Below are 18,396 nucleotides of genomic sequence, written 5' to 3' on the forward strand. Positions count from 1 at the left end.
GTGCTTTCTGAGCCATATGGTGCAACCAATGTAAAACTAGGATGTTCTATCAGAAAAATCTTTATTTCATTTAAAAATGTGTATGCTCTTGGTACCAAACATGAAAGTTAATACAGATGAATAAAGTAAAAGCCAGTTTAAATTGCAACTATATGCAAACAGTAAATGGTAATGGACTGGTTCTTATATAGAACTTTTCTACCCTGATAGAGAAATCAAACAATACGCCTCATTCACCCATTCAGACACACTGATACAAGCAGTTTGCGTTTGTATGCAAAATAGATAGATAGAATGGTTCCTGTTAAAAGTCTACACTGAACACAGACATTTTTACCTACAAGATTTACACAGGCTACTGTAGAAGCTGATGGGGTTGTAGTTTACATTGGAAACTGTAGGGGCGGCAGCACGCACATAGGCACTATTCTTCTTCTTCGTCTCTTCTCGCTCGCACTGTACCCGGTAGTTTTTCTCCTGCTCTCCAACAGACTCAAAGTTTTCTGCATCTGTTGTCAAGGTAATTATTTCTGGGCCACGATTAATTAAGGTAATTAATTTTTGGTAGGTTTTGTTTAATAGTTCGTTTTCTCTGTAAAGTTTAGCTAGCTGATATTTGTCAACCATCCCCATCAGCAGCGCTGCTGCTACGATCGAGGTCCGTATATTAAAAAAAAGTCATTCATACATTCTGCATTTAGTTTACATTTATGTGTTTATCTTTAACTGAGGGGTTGTATCTTCCCATTCAACCACCTTTACTTGCTCAGTTTTTAATTTCACAATGCCAACTTTTAAGCTTAAGCTCAGATTTCCTTGAGTATGTGTCCCTTTACAATCATTATATTTTGCATTAATGGAGGTCATGTAAGAAAAGGTGTTAAAATGTAAAAATATTTATATATTCACGCTAATTAAATATCAATATTCTTTGCCAAAAAAAATCAAATATAGTGTTTATAGCTTTTTAAAAAATATTTCTCTATAAAATGGTGGCAGTGATTTATTTGGAGCATGCTTGGACACACGGTACATAAGATAAAAACGGCTTTGTGCAATTCTAATAGCTTGAAAGTCAATATTTAGTATGACCACCTTTATTCTGCATTATTTTTCATGAAGTCTGCAGAGGTTCTCAGTCATCCAGGTCATGGAACAGTTTATTAAGCAAATCAGATAATGCAAATCCATTATGAAGTCTTTATCAGACCCTGATGCATAAGCCTTTAGATCTTAGACCTTTATGCTTCAATGAATGAATTTTCAAGCCTCAGAGCATGCTTTTGAAATTCTGCTACACTTTTGAAATTGCATATTCCTGAAGACACTGCGGCAGATATTTGACTTACAAAGATTTAAGTGTGTCTCTAGATATTGCTATTTGAAGATGAGTCCACAAAAAACAACTTAAATCCCATCTCATCAGGAATAACTGGCAGTGGCAGATCAGTGGGCATAGATACCCTGTTATCCTAAGGCACAGACAGCAAGAACGGAGGACTTCTCAGAGTTGCCGCTTCTGTTCCTACTAAGAGAATTGGATAATATTGGGGAGCTGTTTCTCTAATGTTTTGTTGTTGTTTTGGTGTTTTCTGTTTTTCTTTACTGGGTTTCTAGCAATCCTCATTATGTTTTGGCTTATTTATCTGTTAAGCAAATGGAAAAGATTACTGAACATGTCTAGTCATGTGGGTAGTATTGGCACAAAAAAGGAGTCAGTGTAATCACGATAGCATTGTTACTCTTCATGAAAACCTTAAAATCCTTCATGTTTTTCTGCATCAACACAAACAAACTGTAACTGGAAGCTCAACCTTGCTGTGACAGACACAACCATTTCCAGCTGCCATGTGATTAATCAGATGAGGAGGCCTAATCCAATTAGCATACTAGCATGCATGTTGGCGCTCTTAAGCTTGCAGCTAGGTCAGGATATTTTTGTTTGAGAGCTTCGCAGAGGGGAGAGAGTGAAAGAGGTATGGGAGACATGTTTTAATAATTCAAATAGAAACGTACATATTATTTTTTGTTGTATGTTTATTACATTTACAACAGCTTTTATTTTTTTGTCCGATATTAACAAGTGCAGCTCTGTTTCTTCTCAAGGTCCTGCACCATGTCCATCGTTAAGATCCACGCCAGAGAGATCTTCGACTCTCGTGGTAACCCCACGGTAGAGGTTGACCTTTACACTGACAAGGGTAGGCCTAAATGTGCCTTCTGGGCCGGTTTTTGTTTTTTGTAGTTAAAATAGTGTTCATTACCTAAATTGTCCTTAAGATGTGGTTATCTATGCACGTTTTGTTTTGTTTGTTTTATTATTATTTAGCCATTTTTTATTCTTCTGTCATGCTTCTGTTTGCATGTACCTTTCCCAGGCTTGTTTAGGGCCGCTGTACCAAGCGGGGCATCTACAGGAATCTATGAAGCCTTGGAGCTCAGGGACAACGACAAGTCTCGCTACCTTGGGAAAGGTTTGTACACATTTCCTTTATTTAATTTCATGAAATTGTTGAAACATGTTTGGTTTTTAATAAAGAAGCTTTATTACTTAAAGTATAATTCATTTTTTAAGAAAAATACTTTAAATATTGACTTTTGTATTTCTTTTTTGTCTTTCTATGAGTTATCACAACTTGCCATTCTCTCTCTCTTGTTCTCTTTGCCAGATATGAAAGGGTTAGTGAGTTCCCATTGCCTGTCCTTCTAATTTAAAATAAAAAGGTGTCCATTTAGTAGTCGATCAGTGTGCATGGTGGGCTGCCTGTAAAGCATGCTGTCATTTCAGTATTGATGATTTGCATGTTGATTTTAACATAGCTGCTAAAACACTGACTACGGGAAGTAACAGAGTTAATTACGCAAACATCTCTTTCTTTGTGTCAAAGTATGAATTTTAGAATCAAAAGTTGCACGTTCTGCTAAATCTATGGCTTTAATATTGAGATTGCAAGGGTTGCCCATAATATTTTGAAAAAATAATCTCTAATGTGTCCTTCACAGGAGTCTCACAGGCTGTAGAGCACATTAATTCAACCATTGCTTCTGCACTTGTTGGCCAAGTAAGATCATTTAGTGTCTGCATTTTCTAATATGTATGCTAAGTAACCTTTGGAAGGGTTTCCATCGATGATGAAATGCTAATGTGAATCTTACTGTCTGCTCAGGATGTGTCTGTGGTTGAGCAAGAGAGAATTGACCAGATGATGATTGACATGGATGGCACAGAGAACAAATGTAAGTGACAGAAGCATCTGTACTATTATGTACACTACAGCATAGTCTTCATAAATGTCTGCTTGATGACAGATTTCTCATACCTTTAATGGTGATGTTAAACAAATGAAGCATCTAATCAGCAGAATTGCAAAACTGTTCCAATGAGAACAGTTTTGTTATCTTCTAGTTGCACTAAAAGGTTTTCAAATGCTGTGTTTAAGATGGAGTAGTGAGTGAATGTGCAGTCTTTGTCCCCTCAGTCCAAAATTACATTAAAAAGAACCTTTTATTTTAACCTGTTATCAGTCGAGTTTAAAGAAAGGTGCCCATAAAAGGTTAATGCAACAGCGGTTTAAGACCTTTGCAAATGACCACTGGATTGGAGGATTATGTAGCGAGCATAGAATAGAATGGAAATATCCTTTATTGTCCCTCACTGAGGAAATTCAGTAATGGTAGGTTTATTCTTCCCCTCATGCATCGTGTTATAGCTGCGACACAAACTAGAAATCATCCTGCTCTCTATGTCACCAGATGCTCCGCAACACTTATTAAAATGTAGTATACTCATCTTATAATGTCCTCTGCTCTGGCTACTGGCATCCTGCAGTCCTAGGGGCTAGGAAAAGGAACTCGGGGTGTGAACCCAGCAACAATTAAAAAAAAAAAAAAACGACCAAAATTTTGCACGAAATAGGATCTGAAGAGGCTGTTTGCATGCTGTTATGAAAAAACAGTGACATTTTTCGACGAGTATGTTATACATATTGCACCTTTAAAGATGATTGTCATTAAGCGTTTACCGTCAAATTAGATCCATTTACTTCAATGTGAGACGAATCAAGGTGGTCCACCCTGATATTTTTTTTTTATTACTAATGCAATATTATTACATTTGAAATATTTATATACATTATGTTTTTTGTTCATTTACAACTAACAGCCAAGTTTGGAGCAAACGCCATCCTAGGTGTGTCTCTGGCTGTTTGCAAAGCTGGTGCAGCAGAGAAAGAAGTCCCCTTGTATCGCCATATTGCTGACCTCGCAGAAAACCCAGAGGTCATCTTGCCTGTGCCGGTGAGACTTTGTTTATCTGATGGCATAAATTTGCTGGCCTGTCTTCATTCAGTTGACCTTTCAGTAAACGTCTTATTATAATTCTAACAAGCCTTATTTTTCCATTCTCTGCATTCATCAGGCCTTCAATGTGATCAACGGCGGCTCTCATGCAGGCAACAAGCTTGCCATGCAGGAGTTCATGATCCTGCCCATCGGGGCTAGCACCTTCAAAGAAGCCATGCGCATTGGAGCCGAGGTTTACCACAATCTCAAGAATGTCATCAAGAAGAAATATGGCCAGGATGCCACTAATGTGGGTGACGAAGGTGGCTTTGCTCCAAATATTCTGGAAAATCAGGAAGGTAAACATTTGTGCTAAGGATGTATTTCTGTTGTGTCTTATTAAATCTATAATGTCGTGTAAAAGAAGTTACACACAAGTTATACGGGAATATTCTTTCAGTAACAAATAATGAACACGTTTGTTCATATGTGATGTTTAACCTTGCAGCTCTGGAGTTGCTGAAGGAGGCCATTGCTAAAGCAGGGTACACAGATGAGGTTGTGATTGGCATGGATGTGGCAGCATCTGAATTCTACAGGGATGGAAAATATGACCTGGATTTCAAGTCACCTGATGACCCGAGTCGTTACATCACACCCGACGAGTTGGCTGATCTCTACATGAGCTTCGTGAAGGATTATCCAGGTAAAATCCCGAAACTGTCTATTTTTTGCAAATAATCCGAGTTGTAAGTAGTCATTTTAAAGTAAAGCATAGTTTTTGCTTCTATAATTAGCACAACAGTTTTCAGATGAACTCAAATAATTAGATTTTTTTTCCTAATGATCAGTTAAATGTGGATTTGATAAATTTGCATTGACTGAATGTGCCATTTGTATACAGCAGCAATGGTTGCTGGATGTTGGCCTCTTTATTACTACTTAAAAATTCCAATAAAATCAATTAACTTAATAACTTAAAGCTACATTTCTAATATTCCTCTATTGAATGTAATTGCAGAAGTGCAACAATCAGATTGTGTTGTTGGTGTTTCTTGTCTTGTAGGACTTCTTTTAATAAGTCTTGGACTTATTAGGTTTTAAAGTATCTCAAGGCATAGTAATGTTGTTTAACTGTCCTTCCAGTGGTGTCCATTGAGGATCCATTTGACCAGGATGACTGGGCAGCCTGGACCAACTTCACTGGCAGCACAGACATCCAGGTTGTTGGCGATGATCTGACTGTGACTAACCCTAATCGCATCAGCAAGGCTGTGGAGGAGAAGGCCTGCAACTGTCTGCTGCTTAAAGTCAATCAGATTGGCACAGTTACTGAATCCATGAGGGCGTAAGTGAACCTTTGAAACTCATACAAATGTTTATATAAGTATTAGATTTTAAGGTATGGGTGACGTGACTGTAATGTTACTTGAGTCGAGGACACTTTATATGTCACTTTACAAAAAACTTTTTGCTTCATTTTGCGTGAAATATGTATCATGATCACTTTGTCGGTACAGCAAAGTATATAAAATAATTTCTTTGTTTAAGTAAGTAGGACAACCTTTCGTGACATGGTTCTATGGGTTTCTCTCTTCAGTATACATGTGTTTATGCCCTTGGTTACTATAAGTAACTGTAAGTACTGTAAGTGTAATCAAATCTTCCCAACATGTTTCATTTCAGGGAAACCCTAAAAGTCTTGCCCAAATATCCCAACTAAGCTTTAATCTGGTGACAGCGCTGATGATGCTACAAGCTAATGCTAACCAGAGCAATCGAATGATAACGTCATTGGTAGACCTTAAAATGCAAAGAAGAGAGGAGGGAAGAAGAAAGTGAAAAGAGTGAGAAAAGAATCATGAATTGTTGGAATTGCATCATCCATGTAGAATTTAAGGAAAATCTCGTTGCTCTCCGCAGGTGTAAGATGGCCCAGCAGAACGGCTGGGGTGTGATGGTGAGCCATCGATCTGGTGAAACTGAAGACACCTTTATTGCAGATTTGGTGGTCGGCTTATGCACTGGACAGGTAATACTTGATGTAAAGGTTCGACTTTTTAGAACATAAAATGACACTTGTTTGTATAGAATCCAAATGCCGTATCGTATCTGTGAGAAGGGGATTGGTGTTCCTAAACTGGATGTGGATTTTAGATAGATGACGTGCTTGCAATGTATAGAATAAAGCACTGTATGAATGTATGGTTAAATCTGACTTTAAAGCACTTTGAGAAGAGTAGAAAAGCAGTATATAAATGAAAGTCCATCCTAATTATAATAATACAACTTGAGCAAATGTATTATGCTAAAATAAACAATGCTTTGACACACTCAGATCAAGACCGGAGCTCCTTGCCGCTCTGAGCGTTTGGCCAAATACAACCAGATTCTCAGGTGAGCTTTACTCAACTCACAAGTGTTATCATGCTTTTCTGAAATGAGCATAAAAAGTGTAAAACATGAACAAGTGTTTTAACCTCCTAAGACCCGAACTCTTTCATGGCATGCATTTTTAATTCCTCTTTGCTATTTGAGTTGTTTGGGACCTGATTAATGTAAAAACAAAGGATTACGTGTTTGTTTTTCATTTGTTTTTACCTGATTTTTGTTTCTGAGAAAAATGAGATCCACATATGAGGACATTTGCTTTAAATTTTGATAGAACAGTGGCAGTATAATGTCCTTGTAAGTGGATTTCAGGCCCTTGTAGAGCAAAATGTAGTATTTTGGTCTAGACAACCCAAAATATGATGTCCACATATGTGGATCCCAGGTCCTAGGAGGTTAAGCCTGGATTCTATCATAAGGCCAGCAGGTGGCGCTAGTTGTGGTTGCAAAAAATATTTCTGCTCCTATAGAAGTCTATGGGAAAATGGCTTTAGTGTGTTTACAGAAGTCAGTGTTTTGACCTCTATAAACATCTTTCCGCTGAGTTTATGCATTCAGTCACTTGTCTCGGGTCATTATTTGTGATATGAACCAGCCCACTCACTGGCTAATGAGCATGCAGCTTAAAAGTGAGACCCACCCATCGTCATCACAACGGCTTTTTGCAGTCAAGATGGCAACAGTAAATTTAAAAGTTAATTGAAAGTAAATTTTGTATCAAATGTTAAGTGTGATGAAAAGACCTCTTACTAATTTAAAGAGCAGAACTAATTTTGAGTCTCTCACTACAGAATTGAAGAGGATTTGGGAGACAAGGCTCGCTTTGCTGGAAAAAACTTCAGAAAACCAGTGATAGAGTAAAAGGGTGAAGACTTTACAAATATGTGCATGCACACAAATGCACAGTAACTTGTTTGCTAATAAATGAAAATACATTTCAGCAATAAGGATAAATGTAGAACTACTCACATAAAACCTGCTGTAATACTGAATAGAGAACTACCTGAAACTACTTGAACTCTGACTCTACAATAAAGTTTTCTTCCATCCTAAGTTTCTCTCTTTTTGTGGAGTAAAATAATTATTAAAATCTGCTGGAGTTGACACAATACATTGTGATTATTTCTTTTTATTGTGCATATGTTACATATTTTACTGTACACTTTTAGACATAAATTATTTTTGTTACTTTAATTGACTCCCGTACTTCAGACGAGACACCGACTCTAACGGTGCTTTCACACACACTACACCGTCCTCCTTCTGCATCAGGCACTGGTTCAACTCAGCTCGGAATCTAACCGGCGAAAGCAACCGATCCTGCTTTTATGCATACTTCAGACTGTGACAGGGACCTCTCCCCGACTTAGTTATTTAAGGAGCCACGAATCCCCAGGTCACCACCCTGGATCTCCTGCCCCCACAGGTCCTAGCCCCGCGTCCGAGACTAGGTGGGGTAACCAAACCCGTGACACACACAGCCCTCAGCTGGCGACGAGGCCTTAAACCCCGCTTTCTAACTAATAGTAACACACGTTTCCTGCTTTAACGCACGAGGACGGATCACCGCCACTTTTTCCTAATAACTAAGACGGATGAAACACCGATTCTACTAATCCGTAACAAACGTCTCCTGCTTTAACGCACTGAGATGTTCTTACGGGGCGCTAAACATCAACTTGGAGTTCTTACAAAAGTCTCTTGCTTTAGTCGCTCACAGTACGCTAAACATCAACTTGGAGATCTTACAAAAGTCTCTTGCTTTAACGCACTGAGACGGACGCTAGCCGCCTTTTTTTCTACTGAGTGAATTTACACTGCGATACGTTCAACTTAGCGAACAGATAATTTAGGCTTTAAACAATATGCACGGTTCGAAAATAAACAGGTCGTGCTTACCTTTTAATCATGTGAGCTAGCTCTCTGTTCGCCTCGTTTCACGATCTCAGCTCTGCCAATTCATCCTCTCTGGGCCTCGAGCGAATCCCGGGTTTCGGCACCAAAACTGTTACGAAATCAGTTTTACCCCTGTTCTTTTATTCGTCGAAACTTCCAGAGACGGCACCGGAACTCAGTAGTTATTTTCACAAAACTTTTATTTATTTTTATTCATCTTCATTTAAGCATGCACTTCTAGAAGGGAAGACGAGGCCGGTGTGTCCCTCTGCAAAATCTTCACCCCTTTGTTAGTTACAGCCAGCTTTATAGAGGTGTCCCCATCATAAAACCCCCCTACGGTGTGCTGCAAACTCTGTGTCTGTGTCTATGTGAGTGCTCGTGTGTGACTGTGTACGCATACCTGTATGTATGTGTGTGCGCGTAAGTGAGTGTGCGTGACAGTTAAAACACTGTGGGTGTAGGTGACTCCCTAGAGGTCATAAAAACCCATTTCCCTTCCAGACCACAGTTATCCAGGTCAAATGTTGAGACCCCCACCCAAACATTCTCTGGGGAATTTCCTCTCAGGATTAACTCCTCTCTGTTTTACTTTCACAGCTCAACTGGGGAGGGTCTCCTATACTCTGCTCCTAAATTCAGGACACCATCAGGCCTTTATTACATTGAGGGCAGTGTCAATGTCTCTACAATAATTCTAGATTCTATGTTAACACATTGCTAAACTCTAAATCAGCTAAACATTTCTACAAATCCCCCTTTTTATCTGCCCTATGGCAGATAAAACTACACTAAATCTTTCACCATAATGTTTTCATACTGTGACTCCCCATTTCCCAAAAGTGGCATCATGATGAGTCTTACGAACAAGGCTCTGATACAAGGCACACAACAACACCCACATGTCACTAACACTGCAATAAAAACAAACAAAGAAACCATAACTGACCTAATGAAACCTTTCCATTGCCCAAAGACAGAGGTCATCCACGTTTCCAACGGGTTATCCACTCCTGAATGCTCATGCAATGTGATGGACAACGTTCTCAGACCTTCCAGCGCTCGGGTCACAGAGCAGTCGGGAACTGTATTATTTGGAATACAAGTACAATACACATCCCCAAATATCGCGCAAACGCCCCCTTTTTCTCCCAACAACATATCTAACGCCATCCGATTTTGTACTGCCATTAAAGATGTTGGACCCAACTGTTCAGCAAGCCCTTGCATTTAATGACAGCACAAAGATCAAATATATACGAGATTGTGGACCCTTTAACGTAATCCAACTCTATACCGCCATAATAATCAAAACACTCATCTGATTTACCTGTTTCACTACGTTTGGTTCGCTTCACCGTGGCCTGTGATGGTGGTATCCCCGGAGTGGACTCAGATCTGTCTCTGGGCAATTCACTTTTAAGAAAAATCACAGTTACAATTACAACAGTCACCCCTGACACTACCGTTTCTCTCCAATTCCCCCTCAACCAGCCTAGAGAAGGTGACATGAATTAAATGTAGATGAAAGGCTCGTCTGTTTACATCTCTCCCTCACAGAAGGCTTCTCTGCAGAGCATCAAATCTGCATGGCAAAGTGACACACTTTAGGTGATCTTCATCCTTGGGAAAAGTGGTGTCAACTATTTCCCAGTCTCCTAGTATTTGTGCTTCACACAGAAACACAATTCCATCGCTGGATTTCCTCTGCGCTGTCACTTTTGGAGCTTGGCATGCTCTCTCCATCCCTCGAGTTGTCACGTCCAACGCTGCTGAAGATTTAAGGCAGAGCACGTCGTACACCTTAGTTGTCTTCCTCAATGTCAACGATGAATCTCTCATTTTATTTAAAATCTTGCTGTGGGAAGTCTCCTCTTGATCTCCTGGAAGCTCAGTAGCTCAGCTCTCTGTGTGATGTCTGCTGTGCTGAAGATGATCTCTGATCCTCCTGAAGCCTCTCTCCTGGCCTCAGCTCCCATCTTGTGGACGATCCTCTCAGCCACTCCTTCTCGTCATGGCACCCCACGACATCTACAGATTAAAAAATAACACTCCTCTCCCCACATGGCTTCCACCATGTGTCAACTCCCCAATGAGACATGTACAAGAATGTTGCACATTCTCTCTAAAACAATCTCCAGGGTTTCCCACTTGGAGCAACCATACTCCAACCTGTAACCCTGTGTAAAAACATTAATCAGCAGTTACATGTTCAACTTATTTAACTCCCAGCTCCACCTGGAGCCTGTATCCTGGAAGACAAATCTGTTAAATCAAACTTCACATTTGCAACCAACTGTAGATCATAAGAGTGATAAAGTATTCAGCATAAAAGACAAGTATCATGTGCAGGTTTTCTCCAATCATTAAATCACTATTATTACCATAATTTGTCCCAAATCATGAATCGTCCCAATTTATTCCACAATTTAATCAGTGACTTTCCTTAAACAATGTCACTCCACCCATTTTATCACTATGAGCTCAGTAGTGGCCAGCTAATGAGTTCATATTCAACTATTCCATAAACACTGCATCTTATTTGTTTCCTCATGTCACTTGTCTGTTTTCTGCTGAATGCTCTACATCCACTCTTAAAGAAAAACAAACATTAGGAGCACACATAGACAATCCTGGTGGTCAGGCTCAGGTCGATAGGTTCCAGAGGTGCCGTAAAAGGCCATAAAATTAAGCCTGCTGTAAAAGGAATGACACTGGTTTCAACACAGGAAATTTCTCACGTTATTCACATCGTCAAAGTAACCTTCAACATTTTCCCAACAACACAGTGTAACAGCATCATCAATCCTGTAATAGAGAAACAAACATCAACCAATTGTTCTGTTATAAATCACATCATCAAATCACATGAAGAACTGTAATACTGTAGAAAAGAAAATGCAAATGTTAGCGCTGCGCAGGTGTGTACACACTTTATCACAGTAACTTCTGTGAGCAACACAAGCCCATGAATAACACACCCCTGGTAGATTCACAAACACAGAAAGTGGCACGTAAAAGGTTAAATCGGTATGCAACCTCGGATGTTGCTGTCATCTTTCTGCTCCTGTAAAAAGAAACACATAAATTCATCCACCCTTTTGTCCTGTCTAGGTGGAGGTTAACTTTGAGTCGTGGTCAAGTCTTGTCAGCTTTTACCAGTCAGTCAGTTTGTTTTATTTCCATTCATTCCTTCATTCATCCATCCATTCTTTCTTTCTTTGCTGATAGTGGAAACTATCGCCGCATTTGATTTCCATCCTCAGCAAAATGACGTCATTTCAAAAAGAAAAAAGAAGAACTTTGGGTCGGATTACCTCGCTGAATCCTTTTTAGGCAGGGACTCTCATTTTCTAATTGTCCCAAATAAGTGGCTTTCTCCAGAGCCCATTTTAATGTGGAGAAACTCACTTGCAACAATTTTCTCGACGACGTGTAGCACTTTTAATTCCCGTCGTGCAGATCTGCTTAAAGAAAAGAAATTCACAAACAGAAATCAGTGCACTGTTCAAAAAATAAAAATAAAATGAAAAATAACAGATAAAACTGAAAAACAAAAGTAAATAAAAATACAGAAGCCCGGTCGTAGGACTTGTCACAGAATATTCTCTCTTATAGGTGAAAAAACACCAAATCTAAAACTTGGTGCCATGGTAAAACTTTCCCCATACTTCAGAAACAAAAACAAAACAGAACAAAACAAAAAATCTGCTAGTTTCACTCTTTTAAACTCTGGCTGCAGGATTCTGTTCACCCCTGCTATCATGTTCCCCAAAATAATACTAATTCAGTCGTCTATGTATCACTTCTCAACCCACTCAATAAACCAGACAGGATGATAGTAACAGTATGACCTACTTAAAATTGTTTTTGATCCTAATGAGCTTCATTACGTGTGTGTGTGTGTGTGTGTGTGTTTATGTTAGTCGGGTTAATACATTTTCTATTTCTATGTATCCTTTTATGTACCTTCCCCCTTTTTTCTGAAACAAAACTCCATTCACTCCAAATTTTGTTTCAGAAACATCTAAATGAAAAACTCTGTCATAGTCAGGTACAGCTAAACCCCAAATGCTTGCAGATTACCATCGGCAACCACGCTGTGTGTTGTTAACCCCTTCTAAAAATACCCTCTTTGGATGTGTGCGACTTTGTGTATGATTTTGTGTTATCTCTAGTGCATATCATGTGCTTTAGTCGCTCACAGTACGCTAAACATCAACTTGGAGATCTTACAAAAGTCTCTTGCTTTAACGCACTGAGACGGACGCTAGCCGCCTTTTTTTCTACTGAGTGAATTTACACTGCGATACGTTCAACTTAGCGAACAGATAATTTAGGCTTTAAACAATATGCACGGTTCGAAAATAAACAGGTCGTGCTTACCTTTTAATCATGTGAGCTAGCTCTCTGTTCGCCTCGTTTCACGATCTCAGCTCTGCCAATTCATCCTCTCTGGGCCTCGAGCGAATCCCGGGTTTCGGCACCAAAACTGTTACGAAATCAGTTTTACCCCTGTTCTTTTATTCGTCGAAACTTCCAGAGACGGCACCGGAACTCAGTAGTTATTTTCACAAAACTTTTATTTATTTTTATTCATCTTCATTTAAGCATGCACTTCTAGAAGGGAAGACGAGGCCGGTGTGTCCCTCTGCAAAATCTTCACCCCTTTGTTAGTTACAGCCAGCTTTATAGAGGTGTCCCCATCATAAAACCCCCCTACGGTGTGCTGCAAACTCTGTGTCTGTGTCTATGTGAGTGCTCGTGTGTGACTGTGTACGCATACCTGTATGTATGTGTGTGCGCGTAAGTGAGTGTGCGTGACAGTTAAAACACTGTGGGTGTAGGTGACTCCCTAGAGGTCATAAAAACCCATTTCCCTTCCAGACCACAGTTATCCAGGTCAAATGTTGAGACCCCCACCCAAACATTCTCTGGGGAATTTCCTCTCAGGATTAACTCCTCTCTGTTTTACTTTCACAGCTCAACTGGGGAGGGTCTCCTATACTCTGCTCCTAAATTCAGGACACCATCAGGCCTTTATTACATTGAGGGCAGTGTCAATGTCTCTACAATAATTCTAGATTCTATGTTAACACATTGCTAAACTCTAAATCAGCTAAACATTTCTACAAATCCCCCTTTTTATCTGCCCTATGGCAGATAAAACTACACTAAATCTTTCACCATAATGTTTTCATACTGTGACTCCCCATTTCCCAAAAGTGGCATCATGATGAGTCTTACGAACAAGGCTCTGATACAAGGCACACAACAACACCCACATGTCACTAACACTGCAATAAAAACAAACAAAGAAACCATAACTGACCTAATGAAACCTTTCCATTGCCCAAAGACAGAGGTCATCCACGTTTCCAACGGGTTATCCACTCCTGAATGCTCATGCAATGTGATGGACAACGTTCTCAGACCTTCCAGCGCTCGGGTCACAGAGCAGTCGGGAACTGTATTATTTGGAATACAAGTACAATACACATCCCCAAATATCGCGCAAACGCCCCCTTTTTCTCCCAACAACATATCTAACGCCATCCGATTTTGTACTGCCATTAAAGATGTTGGACCCAACTGTTCAGCAAGCCCTTGCATTTAATGACAGCACAAAGATCAAATATATACGAGATTGTGGACCCTTTAACGTAATCCAACTCTATACCGCCATAATAATCAAAACACTCATCTGATTTACCTGTTTCACTACGTTTGGTTCGCTTCACCGTGGCCTGTGATGGTGGTATCCCCGGAGTGGACTCAGATCTGTCTCTGGGCAATTCACTTTTAAGAAAAATCACAGTTACAATTACAACAGTCACCCCTGACACTACCGTTTCTCTCCAATTCCCCCTCAACCAGCCTAGAGAAGGTGACATGAATTAAATGTAGATGAAAGGCTCGTCTGTTTACATCTCTCCCTCACAGAAGGCTTCTCTGCAGAGCATCAAATCTGCATGGCAAAGTGACACACTTTAGGTGATCTTCATCCTTGGGAAAAGTGGTGTCAACTATTTCCCAGTCTCCTAGTATTTGTGCTTCACACAGAAACACAATTCCATCGCTGGATTTCCTCTGCGCTGTCACTTTTGGAGCTTGGCATGCTCTCTCCATCCCTCGAGTTGTCACGTCCAACGCTGCTGAAGATTTAAGGCAGAGCACGTCGTACACCTTAGTTGTCTTCCTCAATGTCAACGATGAATCTCTCATTTTATTTAAAATCTTGCTGTGGGAAGTCTCCTCTTGATCTCCTGGAAGCTCAGTAGCTCAGCTCTCTGTGTGATGTCTGCTGTGCTGAAGATGATCTCTGATCCTCCTGAAGCCTCTCTCCTGGCCTCAGCTCCCATCTTGTGGACGATCCTCTCAGCCACTCCTTCTCGTCATGGCACCCCACGACATCTACAGATTAAAAAATAACACTCCTCTCCCCACATGGCTTCCACCATGTGTCAACTCCCCAATGAGACATGTACAAGAATGTTGCACATTCTCTCTAAAACAATCTCCAGGGTTTCCCACTTGGAGCAACCATACTCCAACCTGTAACCCTGTGTAAAAACATTAATCAGCAGTTACATGTTCAACTTATTTAACTCCCAGCTCCACCTGGAGCCTGTATCCTGGAAGACAAATCTGTTAAATCAAACTTCACATTTGCAACCAACTGTAGATCATAAGAGTGATAAAGTATTCAGCATAAAAGACAAGTATCATGTGCAGGTTTTCTCCAATCATTAAATCACTATTATTACCATAATTTGTCCCAAATCATGAATCGTCCCAATTTATTCCACAATTTAATCAGTGACTTTCCTTAAACAATGTCACTCCACCCATTTTATCACTATGAGCTCAGTAGTGGCCAGCTAATGAGTTCATATTCAACTATTCCATAAACACTGCATCTTATTTGTTTCCTCATGTCACTTGTCTGTTTTCTGCTGAATGCTCTACATCCACTCTTAAAGAAAAACAAACATTAGGAGCACACATAGACAATCCTGGTGGTCAGGCTCAGGTCGATAGGTTCCAGAGGTGCCGTAAAAGGCCATAAAATTAAGCCTGCTGTAAAAGGAATGACACTGGTTTCAACACAGGAAATTTCTCACGTTATTCACATCGTCAAAGTAACCTTCAACATTTTCCCAACAACACAGTGTAACAGCATCATCAATCCTGTAATAGAGAAACAAACATCAACCAATTGTTCTGTTATAAATCACATCATCAAATCACATGAAGAACTGTAATACTGTAGAAAAGAAAATGCAAATGTTAGCGCTGCGCAGGTGTGTACACACTTTATCACAGTAACTTCTGTGAGCAACACAAGCCCATGAATAACACACCCCTGGTAGATTCACAAACACAGAAAGTGGCACGTAAAAGGTTAAATCGGTATGCAACCTCGGATGTTGCTGTCATCTTTCTGCTCCTGTAAAAAGAAACACATAAATTCATCCACCCTTTTGTCCTGTCTAGGTGGAGGTTAACTTTGAGTCGTGGTCAAGTCTTGTCAGCTTTTACCAGTCAGTCAGTTTGTTTTATTTCCATTCATTCCTTCATTCATCCATCCATTCTTTCTTTCTTTGCTGATAGTGGAAACTATCGCCGCATTTGATTTCCATCCTCAGCAAAATGACGTCATTTCAAAAAGAAAAAAGAAGAACTTTGGGTCGGATTACCTCGCTGAATCCTTTTTAGGCAGGGACTCTCATTTTCTAATTGTCCCAAATAAGTGGCTTTCTCCAGAGCCCATTTTAATGTGGAGAAACTCACTTGCAACAATTTTCTCGACGACGTGTAGCACTTTTAATTCCCGTCGTGCAGATCTGCTTAAAGAAAAGAAATTCACAAACAGAAATCAGTGCACTGTTCAAAAAATAAAAATAAAATGAAAAATAACAGATAAAACTGAAAAACAAAAGTAAATAAAAATACAGAAGCCCGGTCGTAGGACTTGTCACAGAATATTCTCTCTTATAGGTGAAAAAACACCAAATCTAAAACTTGGTGCCATGGTAAAACTTTCCCCATACTTCAGAAACAAAAACAAAACAGAACAAAACAAAAAATCTGCTAGTTTCACTCTTTTAAACTCTGGCTGCAGGATTCTGTTCACCCCTGCTATCATGTTCCCCAAAATAATACTAATTCAGTCGTCTATGTATCACTTCTCAACCCACTCAATAAACCAGACAGGATGATAGTAACAGTATGACCTACTTAAAATTGTTTTTGATCCTAATGAGCTTCATTACGTGTGTGTGTGTGTGTGTGTGTGTTTATGTTAGTCGGGTTAATACATTTTCTATTTCTATGTATCCTTTTATGTACCTTCCCCCTTTTTTCTGAAACAAAACTCCATTCACTCCAAATTTTGTTTCAGAAACATCTAAATGAAAAACTCTGTCATAGTCAGGTACAGCTAAACCCCAAATGCTTGCAGATTACCATCGGCAACCACGCTGTGTGTTGTTAACCCCTTCTAAAAATACCCTCTTTGGATGTGTGCGACTTTGTGTATGATTTTGTGTTATCTCTAGTGCATATCATGTGCATGTGTGGTGTCACTTTCCATTTTTCTAACAGTACTTTTGCATACCTCAGTGCTTGTCTTCCTCCCCCTTTTGTGGTGGTCTGGACACTGTGTCAATCCTCCACTTCCAGGCAGTCGTTTGTCTCCCCGGATTCCTTAACCCAATTTGATTCCCCAAACTAAAACAGCAGCCTCAGTCCTCTTCTGCTCCTTTCTCTCCGTTCTTCTCTCCCACTTTTCAGTCCAATGGCAGTCAGTTCTCTTCAGCTTTGTCCCGTGTATCTCTTTGTCCCACTGTCTCTTTCAATGCCATCTCACTCCAAACATGGCAAATGTCAAGCTCAGACAGTCTTCTCAAAGGTCCTTCACACACAGTGAGGTTGCAGCTTGCTGGAAACGCATCTCCATCCATCCAATCTAGATGGCGGATCTTCTCTTTCTGATGCCGTTTGCCCATAGTGCTGCTGGACCTCTCTGCTCAGAACTCTGGTATTGTCTCTTTGGACTGCTGTCCACTGTTGATGTTCATGCTCGTGCTTCTGGAAGTGCACTCGGTGTCTTCAGGGAGAGATTAGCTTCCTTGGAGCTTGCTTGTTCAGGATGAGGACTGGAAGCTGCAAAACAATTCAGCCAAAAATTCCGGCTGGGTGTTTCTATTTTTTCTAATGATTTTAACCTATAAATTTCTTCCGACTGCTGCCCATGGAGAATTGATCCAGGTCCGTTCCCCACCTGTAAACGACAGACTGAGAGACTTTCATTATTCAGTGTGACTCCAGATGTTTTAATCACTCCTAAAGCAACACATCTCTACTTATTTTGTTTTGAACTCTACTGACTTAAACCCCAAAAATGAAATTTTTATTTGATCTTAACCGCAAACACAAAAAATCTTCTTGATGTTGTTGTTAATTATTTTCATCCACAACACTCCAAATTATGTTTTTGTTTTGTGTCCAGCAGGGGAAGAAGGTGACCTGTAGTGTCACTGCTTCCCCCAGTTGGAGACAATTTCCCACTCACACTTCCACACTTTTTATTTTCTTTGTTTTCATCATTTTCTTTCTCTTTTTTTTTTTACCTCATTGTTTTACACCCACACATTAACCTGTTAACTCACTCCTCCAACCTCATTTTCCTTTCACCCCAACAGCTCTCATACAGTCAGCAATCAAATTCTCCATTCATCCATGAATACTTGGTCAGCTTTAAATGTCACTGTTAATTTTATCAATTTATTTATCATTACTTTAACGCTAATCCACTTTTAATTT

General features: G+C 39.8%; 1 protein-coding gene across 2 annotated transcripts; it reads left to right on the plus strand.

The window, feature by feature from the left end:
• Positions 1–395: 395 nt before the first annotated feature.
• On the plus strand, positions 396–7,725 carry eno1b (enolase 1b, (alpha)). Of its 2 annotated transcripts, none has more exons than XM_085158582.1 (12): positions 396–520; positions 2,107–2,201; positions 2,379–2,474; positions 3,004–3,062; positions 3,168–3,237; positions 4,163–4,296; positions 4,418–4,640; positions 4,790–4,987; positions 5,428–5,629; positions 6,205–6,313; positions 6,620–6,678; positions 7,464–7,725. In XM_085158582.1, the coding sequence occupies exons 2-12, from the start codon at positions 2,117–2,119 to the stop codon at positions 7,531–7,533; spliced, it is 1,305 nt and encodes a 434-aa protein (XP_085014708.1). In that variant the 5' UTR covers positions 396–520; positions 2,107–2,116; the 3' UTR covers positions 7,534–7,725. The 2 variants fall into 2 exon arrangements, with proteins under 2 accessions (XP_085014708.1, XP_085014707.1); XM_085158581.1 differs by lacking the exon at positions 396–520 and adding an exon at positions 1,828–1,976.
• Positions 7,726–18,396: the final 10,671 nt, after the last annotated feature.

Source organism: Neolamprologus multifasciatus, chromosome 5 (genome assembly GCF_963576455.1).
Source record: "Neolamprologus multifasciatus chromosome 5, fNeoMul1.2, whole genome shotgun sequence".
Classification (NCBI taxonomy): Eukaryota; Metazoa; Chordata; class Actinopteri; order Cichliformes; family Cichlidae; genus Neolamprologus; species Neolamprologus multifasciatus.

Coding starts and splice junctions, on each gene's coding strand:
- eno1b (XM_085158582.1), top strand. CDS start 2,117: ATGTCCATCGTTAAGATCCACGCCAGAGAGATCTTCGACTCTCGTGGT. Junction 2,475..3,003: donor GTCTCGCTACCTTGGGAAAG/GTTTGTACACAT, acceptor TGTCCTTCACAG/GAGTCTCACAGGCTGTAGAG. Junction 6,314..6,619: donor TCGGCTTATGCACTGGACAG/GTAATACTTGAT, acceptor TGACACACTCAG/ATCAAGACCGGAGCTCCTTG.